The 10,931-nt window shown below is 59.1% G+C and overlaps 1 protein-coding gene across 1 annotated transcript in view; it reads left to right on the plus strand.

Moving 5' to 3' along the window:
• Nucleotides 1-7,786, plus strand: part of PADI1 (peptidyl arginine deiminase, type I) — a 32,175-nt gene extending 24,389 nt beyond the window's left edge. The window contains exons 12-16 of the mRNA XM_004678544.1: nucleotides 3,147-3,291; nucleotides 4,174-4,267; nucleotides 5,135-5,214; nucleotides 6,050-6,175; nucleotides 7,553-7,786. Of these exons, the coding sequence (XP_004678601.1) occupies nucleotides 3,147-3,291; nucleotides 4,174-4,267; nucleotides 5,135-5,214; nucleotides 6,050-6,175; nucleotides 7,553-7,786 (679 nt within the window). The remainder of the gene's footprint in view (nucleotides 1-3,146; nucleotides 3,292-4,173; nucleotides 4,268-5,134; nucleotides 5,215-6,049; nucleotides 6,176-7,552) is intronic.
• The last annotated feature ends 3,145 nt before the right edge of the window (nucleotides 7,787-10,931 follow it).

Consider the following 10,931-nt stretch of genomic DNA (forward strand, 5'->3'; position numbering starts at 1 on the left):
TAGCGAGGAGAAATAGACAGCAAGCCAACATAGTAAATAAGTACATCATATGGTTTACTACAAAGAATCCTCCTTGAGAAGCTGACATTTAAACCATGAGGGAAACAAAGGTATTAAAGATACTACTAAGTCGGAAGAGAGATGGGCCAAGGAGGAGAGACAGTCCGTGCAAGGGTCCTGGGGCAGGAGTGTGCCAGAGCTGTTCAGGGACAACCAGGAGACCGTTCGGGGAGAGCAGAATGAGTGAGGCCTGTTGTGGGACATGAGGTCAGAGTCTGGGCGGTGGGGCAGGATCATGACCTGGCCTGTCATTTGCACATACAGTAACCCCGTTATCCAAGGCTTCCAAGACCCCCAATGAATGCCTGACACCATGGCTGCCACGGAACCTACCTACACTATCTTTCTCCCTATATATACATACACACCTTTGATGAAGTTGAATTTATAAAGTAGGCACAGTAAGAGATTAACAACAACAATAATATTTTAGAACAATTATGACAATATACTGTAGTAAGTTACGTGGATGTGATTTCTCTGTCCCTCTTAAGGCATCTTCTTATACGTATTGTTTTCATACCACAATTGACCTAGGGTAACTGAAGCCACAAGGACTGCAGAAAATGGGGGGGGGGGGTTACTGTATCACCACAGGGTTAGGGACTAAGCAGTACCTAGTGTGAGGCGCCCCTGGCTGGCCCACAGCAGACACCCGACACCTGCTCTGTGGAGATTCTGCTGCCTTGGGGCCCCAAGCTCTGCGGCCCCTCCTTAGAGCCATCCTTGAGCAATTCTGCCCCCTGGTGGTGACTTTGATGCGCTGCAGAGGCAAGTGTGAGGCCTCCCAGGGCTGGGTGCCCTGTACCCCCTGTCTCTGGGCTCCCCACCCCCACCCCCCACGCAGAGAGCCTCAGGGAGGGACCCCAGCTGCCCTTCCTCAACCTCCCGTTTCTGATCCCTGCCACTTCCTGCTCATGAGAATTTTTGAATCTAACTCTCCTCCCTGATCTCACTGTTATTTTTGATTTAAAAGTCTTTGAAAATTTCCAGCAGTAAGTTAAAACAGAATACATGAACAAAATATTTCCCACCCTCCACACCCCCCAAAATAAAATCAGAATTGTTGCCACCTGGGGCCCCTTTCACCTCTGCCTACGGCAGAGATGGGCGAGACCAGCCACGGCGTCATGCGCTGCTCAGACACTCAAGACGACAGGTCATGAGCCTCTAATATGTGCGAGGTGTGGGGAGCCGCAGTGAGCTCAGACAGAGCCCCCGGCCTCCTGGGCGAATGTTCCAGTAGACGAGGTGATAAATGTACCAGTTGTACCAACGACTCTGCCCGTTGGTTCATAGGACAGACATCTTGAGCTTTCCCCGACTGTCAAGTCAAACAAAGCTGATGAGGCTGAGGCATGGTTCCAAAGGCGAGGGAGGGCCTCGTAGAGAAAGGTGGCGGCCTCTGAGACAAGCCGGAAGGACGGGAGGGAGTGGGCCCCCGGGAAGGGGGGGTGGGCAGGTCCTGGAGGGAGGACAGCAGGTGCCGTGGGCCGAGGCGGGAACGTGGGCAGGCCAGTGTGCCTGGCACAGAGCAGATCAAGGGGAGCATGGGGAGGGGGCCCCGCAGCCACTGTGGGAACTGACAGTTGCCATGAGGGAGATGGAACGAACATCACGGGGACGATCCCACGCAGCTCAAAGCCTGTCTCTGGTCAGACTGCAGAGAAACAGGGCAGCAAATACAGGCAGCGGGGCAGGGGAAGGGGTGGACTGGTCAGGGCTGGTGAGGAGGGAGGGAGGACCCTCTGGTTGGGTGCTGGCCAAGAACTTGTTCATGATCCGATTTCCCCCAATATGTGTGGGAAAGCAGAACCTCCTGTTTGGTTGATTTGGTTGACTGGTTTTGGGTTGGGGGGTGTTTTTATCATTGGTTCATAGGACAGACATCTTGAGCATTCCCAGAGCCCAGAAATATCCTACCAAATCATAGCAAATAGGAATGTTCTACTTTTGGATAATGGGGGAGCCCATGTTCTTAAAGCAGACAAGCAAAGGCAAGATGTATGATCCCTTTTGGCAACACATCAGAACAAACGTTTCCACACCAATAGTACCTGTGTGTTTGCACCCAGTCCCTGTGCCAGGGAAGGGGAAAGCCCCCCGAGAAGCTTCTAGGCTCAGCTGCCTAACCTGTGAGATGGGCATGCGCCCGATGCTAAGGCAGCGCCCAGCCCTGCGGGCACGAAGGCTGTCTCCACCCTCCTCTGCTAATAAAGGGTTGGGAAATGCTCAACCTCATTTCAGGGCTACAGGGGCTACAGGTCCATCTGACCAGCAACGACTAGGGGCCTCTCCTCAGGCGTCAGCTGACGGACGGCACAGCCTCAGACCGCCACTGAGAGGGGCAGGACCTCGAGGTCCAGTTTAAAGATTTATTTGTGCACACAGAATTGGGGTACAGGCCAGAGGCTCAGGTGCGGCGAAAGGCTTCACCAGAGAGAATGGGGAGCAGAACAGGCAGATCGAGGAAGTTCACTGCTGAGGGGAGCAGCGGGCGGGGTCAGGAGAGGTCTGCCTCGCCCAGACGGGAATCGAACTCATGCGGAAGTGGCTTCAGCTTCTCAGTGCTGTGCTTTAACCCGCTGCGCCACCAGGGAGGGCCTCGAGGCCCAGTTTAAACTGACCCTTCCCCCTTCCAGAGCCTGCCCCCGACATGGGCCAGGCTCCACTCTTTGGGAGACACTGGCCAGACTTTGGGCTCACCAGGGCAGGTTTTGAACAAGAAGCTGGGCATCTTGCAGAATGAGTCAGCCTTTCGGGGTCCCAGGATGTAAGACGAGGGTCTTCAGGTGCCTTTGGCAAGTGGAGGTGGGGAGGGCCCGGCAGGGCCTTCCTGGCCTTGGGGAGTTCAGACCTCTGGGGTGGAGAGTGGACACTGATTTGGGGGAGCACCCAGGAGCTGGGGCTGGGCCATGCTGCTATCAGAAGTGCCATGCAGCGAGGTGGCAAGAGACCTCCGTGGGGCAGGGAGCCCAGGAAGTGCTGAGCCACGCACGCACGCACGCAGCACGCACGCACCACGCACGCACCACGCACGCACCACGCACGCGGCAGGAGGCGACTGCACTCTCCCCTCCCGGCAGGTCCGGCGGGCGGCGCATGGCCAAGGTGGTGCGGGACTTCCTGCAGGCCCAGCAGGTGCAGGCGCCGGTCGAGCTCTACTCCGACTGGCTCTCCGTGGGCCACGTGGACGAGTTCCTGAGCTTCGTGCCCACCTCGGACCAAAAGGTGCCGCCCTCTCCTCCTCCGAGTCTCCTCTGCCCTGCCTCGTCTGCCGGGGCGGGATGGGGCAAAGTCCCGCAGAGCAGCTCAGCCCCTGTGGCCACAGTGAGCTGGGAGTCTGGGCACCCTGGGGCCAGGAGGTGTTAATGGGGGGCTTCCCGGAGGCGGTCAGAGCTCGGGTCAGGACAGCCATCGGTTCGCTACTTAGACTTATCCTCAGACTGCTGGGTGTTTGCTGTGACCCCACCCCTCAGCCAAGACCCCGGGGTGCCACTGATACTCTCTGGTTCCATTCATTGAGCACCCGCAATGGGCACTTGTTCTAATCCCTGTGGTCCTCCAACCTCTGCACGAGAAGGTGGGTGCCCTTATCATTACCCCCATTTTACAGATAAGAAAACGGAGGACCAGAAGGTCAGTTAACTCTCCCCAGGTCACACAGCTGCTAGGGTAGGGTTCCCATGCAGACTGGGCTCTGGCCAGCACGTAACTGCCCGGCCGTGCCTCCTCACAGCAGTGGCCAGGCAGGGCTTGGCGGCCAGGGGGCCAGTGGTCCAGGCACGGTAGCTGAGCTCCCTGTCAGCAAATGCCCCTGGCCAGCAAAACGAGGAAGGGCATGCAGAGGGTGAAGCTCAGAGACGACGGCCTGGAGCCAGGGCCAGCTTGCAGGACTGGGGAATCGCTGGCTCAGAGGCGGCTGCTCAGGCCCAGACAGCAGGCAGCCCCAGGGAGCGGGAGTGGGGGCGGCAGGGCGCTGGTGGGTGGGACTGATGGGAAGGGAACCCCAAGCTCTATGTGACCTTTGAACTCAGGTGGCTCCTGAGTTTAGGGTCTTCGGCACCTGGTGGGGGAAGCCTGTCTGCTGAGCCATTTCCCTTCTTGTGCCAGGGCTTCCGGCTGCTCCTGGCCAGCCCCAGCGCCTGCCTCAAACTGTTCCAAGAGAAGAAGGAGGAGGGCTACGGGGAGGCAGCCCAGTTTGATGGTGAGTGCCAGGGGCCGCTCCCCAGGGCTCTGCCCCGCGCCTCCCACGGCTGTGAGTTCACAGCCCCTCGGCTCACAGTGTGACCCTGCGAGGGGGGCACCCCCGTTGCTGGGCCAGGGTGGGGTGGGCCAGCGTAAGGCCAGCGACTGCCCCAGGCTGATGTACTACGAGGGTGACCTTCCGCAGTCCTGGCTACGCCCCAGGAGGCAAAGGGGACAGGAAGCCATGGGCACACCTGTGCCCAGCGCCCTGGCCCGTCCCCAGCCTGGACAGAGGAGGCCGCTCAGGCCCAGACAGCAGGCAGCCCCGGGGAGCGGGAGCGGGGCGGCAGGGATGAGGATGGGGTGGGGCTCAATCCTTCTCCACCCTCCTGTGTGTATTGACCACCTCCAGTGGCCTGGCGTCCCCTGACCACATCACCCCAATCTGGATGGGGCACAGACTTCCATATCGACAGCCCTGGGTTCAAATTCTGATCTTGCCACTTGCTGTCTGGGATCAAGGATGTGTTTTGAAATTCTCAGTGCTTCATTTTCCCTCCTCTGAATCGGGGGTGACAATGAACCCCATTAGCATTGTTTAATGTGTTGGGTGTCCCGGGCATGGTGGGCATTCAGTGCTGCCCTAACTAGGGGCCCTGAGCCAGGGGCCCTTCCTAGGAGGTCTGTGAACCAGCACCATGGTTTACTTGCAGCCAAAACCCCAGTGGCTGGTGGGGAGCCAGGGGGTCTCCACTCCCCATTTTCTTCCTCCTAGCTTCCCCATGTGGCCCTGAAATGGAGGAACATCCTGGCCTGGATGATGCAGGCCCAGGCCTGAGGTGGTCCAGCAGCACCCCGAGACCTCGCCATTTTCTTTCTCTTGCAGGGTTAAAGCACCAGGAGAAGAGAAGCATCAACGACATGCTGGCCGACAAAAGCCTCAGGAGAGACAGTGTCTATACACAGGTGAGGGGCGGACATTCTCCATGCACAGGTGAGGGGTGGACAGTCTGCATGTACAGGTGAGGGGTGGACAGTCTCCCCATGCACAGGTGAGGGGTGGACAGTCTCCCCACGCACAGGTGAGGGGTGGACAGTCTCCACGAGGAGGTGAGGGGCGGGCCTGCTGTCTGCTCTTGGAGGTCTCCCACCTCCACAGAGAACCACCTCAGGACCTGCTGGGGCAGGACGAGGGGCTCGGAGCCTCTGCCAGTCTTGGGGGCTGTTGCGACCTGTTGGTGGGAGAGAACCCCACAGTCTGATGGAGGAGACACCGGCCTGCCCTCAGGGAGCCCCGGCCAGCTCAGGGCGCTCTTGCCCTGCTCTGGGGACAGTGACCGAGGGCACAGCACTGCGCTCTCCCCTGAGAAGTCTGGTGAGATGTGAGACGCGCTCTAGAAATGGGGGCCTGTGGGAGCGAGGACTGGGGGGTGGGCATCCAGGAGTGAGGAGACTGGCCGGAAGGAGGGGCGGGACGGGTGTCACCCACATGCCTGGTGGGGAGGAGCCCCCGTTCTCCCTAGCGGTGCCAGCGCTTCCCCAAGCTGCTGAGGTGGCAGCAGCATGTGACTTGCACACTGGCAGTGCCAGCGCTTCGGGAACCACAAACTGCCCCAGCTCTGCTGCTTCCCAGCTCCGTGCCCTTGGGCGTGTCACCTGAGCCTCAGTTTCCCCACCCGGGACAGCGCAGCCCAAAGCTGTAGTGAGGATTAGCGCTGTGAGCTAGGGGCGCGCCATGGGGCCCCGTAAGTGTTGGTGCCCTCCTGGCTTCCTGGGTGCCCCTGCCTCTCCTCTGCCCCAGAAATGCATCGACCGGAACCGGGAGCTGCTGAAGCGGGAGCTGGGCCTGACGGAGCAGGACATCGTCGACATCCCGCAGCTCTTCTCCCTGAGCGACAGCTATGCGGAAGCCTTCTTCCCGGACATGGTGAGCGCTTCGAGGGGACGGGCCCTCTCCTGGCCCTGGGGCGGGGTGGGGGAGCGGGGCCCGGCGGGATGGGGTTCCTGGCACAGAGCAGGACAGCAGGCCTGTGTTTGCTCTCGCTGCGGATCTGAAACTCCCCGGCAAGGTGATGCTGTCCCAGGGCATCTTTGCCACAGCAAGGGTATTACTGGCATCTAGTGAGGCTGCGCAGGGCCACCCCCACCGCTCAGGCTTTCCCCCAAGTGAGAGAAGGGCTGGGACCCAAATCTTCTGGGCCTCAGCGGCTGCTCTGCCCCCACCCTGCTGCTCCCCAGTGGGGCTTCTGAGTCGGGTAGGTGGGGCCGGTGGTGGCTGTCATTAGCTCAGGGAGCTGACATGCAGATGAACAGATGTGATCTCACCAGAGGGGCCCCGGGGATGGGCCCAGCGATGCTATCGGAGCGGTTCTGGTTGAAGTGCCCATTAATCTCTTGGGAAAGGATGTTGGGGTGTTGGCAGCTGTGTGTATGGGGGGTTGCTGCCAGGATGGAGACCCTCCTGCTTCAGCCTGGGGCCTTTCACTCAAATCCCTGTCATTGGACAAGCCAAGATGAGGCACGATCCTGGTGTCCACGAGCTGACCGGAGCCCGGTGGGTGCGGTGGGGCTTCACACACCAAGCCCCATCCCGACTGTCCGCCTGGGTTGAGGTTTCCTCTAAGAGAACGCCACAGCCAGTGTTGGGGAGTCTTCCCTTCCTCAGTGTTAGGCACCCCCACAGAAAGACCCCCTGCCCAGGGAGACAGAGGTCCCCAAGTGTCCCAGCCGCCCCCACCCACGAAGTGCTCAGCACGAGTCCGACCAAAGTCAAATTTTGTTCTCTCAGTCTCCTGACTGCGTGGCCTTGAGTGTGCTACTAAGTTCCAAGTCACAGGCTCAGAGGAGGCTGTGGGGGTTCATAAGGCTCCATCCGGCACCGGAAGATGCTCACTACACGGTAGCTGCCGCCCGGGTGCCGGGCCCGCTGCACGCTGCTAAGTGAGCCACACCCGGCGTCCAGCATCGACCTTGCGCCTATGTACGTGTGTGGCGCACGTTTCTGGCAGGTCATAGAAGAATCTGGTTGTCGCAACGTTGTTGGGACTGTTTTCTGCGGTAGAAGAGAGCTGGAGGAGGGGTGGCTTCAGTGCATATGAAATCAGCACACAGGTCACTGGCGGCCCTGCACGGCCCGGGCTGCCTCCTTTCTGCTGAGCAGAAACTCTTCTCTGCTTCCAGAGACCTGAGTGCTCGAGGGAGCTCTGGCCCTGGCGGCCCAGAGAGGCCCTGGTACCATCAGCCCCCCAAAGGGGTCGCTGTGCTGTGTGCAGCCAGGCCTCCCTCTCGCCTCCTTCTTCTGCAGGTCAACATGGTGGTGCTGGGCAAGCACCTGGGCATCCCCAAGCCCTTCGGGCCCATCATCAACGGCCGCTGCTGCCTGGAGGAGAAGGTGCGGTCCCTGCTGGAGCCGCTGGGCCTGCACTGCACCTTCATCGACGACTACCTGTCCTACCACCAGCTGCTCGGGGAGATCCACTGCGGCACCAACGTGCGCCGGCAGCCCTTCCCCTTCAAGTGGTGGCACATGGTGCCCTGACCTGCTGCCCGCCTGCCATCCTCCCTGCCCGCGCCAGGGAGCACGTTTGAGGATGGCTGAGGGTGGCCTTGGCAGGCCCCCCCTTTCGGCTGCTGCCCCCACCTAACGTTCCCTTTGTGTTCACACCAAGAATAAGCCTCAGAAGCCGGGCCTCGGGGAGAGGGCCCTGGTGGGGCTACCCGGGAGGCCAGGGAGGGGTGAGCACCCTCTTCCCTGGGCCGGCTGTCTCCTCCAGGCGACCCCAGGCTGTGGCCTCAGCCATATTTACTTTACGTGGGTAAATAGGACAGGAAAACCCAGATTCCGAGGGCCTGTTTTAAAAAGAAAAAGCAACAGAAACCCTTTAATACCCGACTCGGTCCTCAGAAGGATGCTTGTTACCTGTTTGGAAAGCCTTTAATTACAAGTGCTGGCTGCTTCCGGCTGCAGAGCCGCTGAGAGGCCAGAGCGAGGCCTGCGGCGGACACGCGAAGAAGGCGGGAGGGGAGGCCAGGCGCAGGGGAGGCCGGGCCCCCCGTGGAGCCCTGTCTGGCCTCTAGGTCCTCGAACTCGGGCTTTGGATGCTGGACTCTGGATGTGAAGGGCTGGCCGGTCCAGATGTCATGGGGGTGGGGACCCCGATGTGAGGAGAGGGTGGGGCGTTAGGTTATCTCTGAAGGTGGGGCTTAATTTCCTTTAATAGTCTCTAATTACTCCCCTTCCTTCTGCAGGCAGTGGGAGGGAAGGCTGGCAGGGTCTCTCCCAGCCACCAGAGACCCTGCAGGTAGCTTGGGTTTCACCTGTGAGTAAACCCTCCAGGCAGGCTGTGTCCCGTCCCACAGAAGGGAAGGCAGGCTGCCAAGGGGGTTCACAGCCTGGTCCCAGGGGAGGTCACGGGCCCAGCACAGACAGGCGGGCTTGGCCCGGGCTGGGCAGAGGTGGCCCCTGACCCAGATAGGTGTGGGCAGGAAGGAGCTGGCTGGCCTTCCTTCCCACTGCCTGGGGGCCATCTCCCGGGCTCTCAGCCCCTGGCCTCCAGCTTCCGGGGGAGACCCAAACAGTCTGCGGCTGTTAAACTCTTAGCTGCTTAGCGATCAGAGGCTTGCCTGGAAACCTGGCGCAGGGAAGCAAAAGTCCTGAAACTGTTCTCATTTGAAGTATGTGTGTGGGAGGGTGCACCTGAATCTTCCCTTTCAGCAAGGCTCTATGGTACCCCACTTGTGAGCCCCTGACTGATCCAAGAGGAGAAGCGAGCTCTTCAGGAGCCAAGGGCGTGCAGTAGTTTGAGTGGCCCCATGGACAGGCTGGGAGGAGCGGAGTGGGAAGGCAGAGAGAGAAGCTCTCTGGAGTAGCTGAGTATGGGAAGCTCTGGAATTGCTGCTGGGGCTGTTGGGGGGGGGCCCTGATATCCCCTCTTTTCTGATGAATAAAATGTCAGCATACATTTCTCCAAATGGCTGCCTTCTTAGCTTCTGTTTGTTGGGTTGTGGGGGGAGGGGAGGGCGCCGAGGAACACCCTGCTTTCCACCCACCGGACTACCAGGTCCTTGGCTCAACTTCCGGGGGTCAGGAGCAGCCCCCGCCAGCTGGGAGAGCCCCCAGGCCGGCTGTCTGATTCAGCAGGATGGCTGGCACATGCCCAGTGTCTTGGGGCTGCCGGCTCTGCTGAGATGACTATCTGGGGAGGGTGAGTCCTACCTCTTCGTCTCCGCTCCCTTCTCTGGGCTATCACCTCCATCTCTTAGGGGAGAGGCGAGTTGGGGCCTCCTGGCAGAGATGGAGAATTCCCAGCAGGACTGGTTCCCAGAGGACCAGGACACCATGGGTCCCATCCCTGTCTCCAAAGTTACTAAGTTAGGCAGCCTCAATAGTCTGTGTTCAGGGGCCAAAAAATATCACTATACTCTTGCTGCTGCTTCAGATCGCATCGATGATGCTCACTGTTTTATTTCAGCTTTTGTTGAGGACTAAGAGGCAAAATGGCGGCCCATCTGTCGTTAACACTTCAGTCTGAACAAACCGCGGGTCTGTTTCTAAATGCTGGCATGAACTGCGGAAGTAAAGGCAGGGGGGTCTGTTTCCAAAGGGAGATTGGCTCAGCCCGCACAGTGGACAGGTCTCCGAGGACACTCCCACGGTCTGCATTTTTCTCCAGCTGTGCCTGCAAACAGCCAGCTAGATGTCAGAGGCAAGAGCTCTCTTACCCAGAGCAGTCAACCACAGGCCTTTTAGTGAAGCTATCACTGGAGCCACAGCCCAGCAACTCTTCTTCCTAGAAACGAGGGTGACAGGAACATCTATGCCCTAGATCAGAGGTCCCTGAATTGGTGACGTGTAATATAGCTGGGGGCTCTGGGGAGCAGATACCGGCCCCCACCCTCCATCAGTCAGCATCCCCAAGGAGAAAGGAGGAAATCTCTATTCAGCACCTTCTGAGCTCGAGGGGCAGGGCGTGTCCCTCCATTATCTGTTCCTTGGTTGGTGATTAGCCACATTTTCAACAGATGAGGAAACCAAGGTTCTGAGAGGGGGGACATGAGCCCCTGGGTCCAGATAACCAGTGCAACGGAGAGCCTGGGGCCTTTACTCCTGCTGTTCCAGGTGACTGGTTGCCCCCACCAGCCTCAGTTTCCCCTCCTGACTAATGCCCTATTTCTTTGACATTCTAAGCACCTCCCGCCTCCCTTTCAGCCTCACCATCCAGAGGCTTTGGCATCTAGTGACCACACAAACAACACGCAAAATGGAAATCTCTGAGTTCTGCAAGGGAGCTCTGCTCGCACTGTCTGCTGAAGCCTCACAACCACAATTTTTCAGATGCAAAAGTGAGTCAGGAACCAGTAAGCGACATCGCCTGGCCCCATGTGCTGAGGGAGGGCTGCCAAGCCACCCTGCCTCTAAAATCCACGCTCTTTGAAGAAAGGAAGAAAAAAGCCTAGCACTTCTCAACATGCATCAGTGTGCTTTAGGGGTGCTTGTAAAATATCCAGATGCCAGGCTGCTCCCCTAACCTGCTGCATCAGACTGGAGGTGGGGCCTGGGAATATGCATTTTCACCAGCTCCTCGGGCAGGGGGTAGAGACTCTCTCCACTAAATACACTTACTCTGAAAATGAAGAAAAACGGGGTGAGAATAAGCGGAAGGTGAGAATAAGCCCCAGACCAA

The sequence above is a fragment of the Condylura cristata genome, unplaced genomic scaffold (genome assembly GCF_000260355.1).
Source record: "Condylura cristata isolate star-nosed mole 26May11 unplaced genomic scaffold, ConCri1.0 scaffold00008, whole genome shotgun sequence".
NCBI classification, from domain to species: domain Eukaryota; kingdom Metazoa; phylum Chordata; class Mammalia; order Eulipotyphla; family Talpidae; genus Condylura; species Condylura cristata.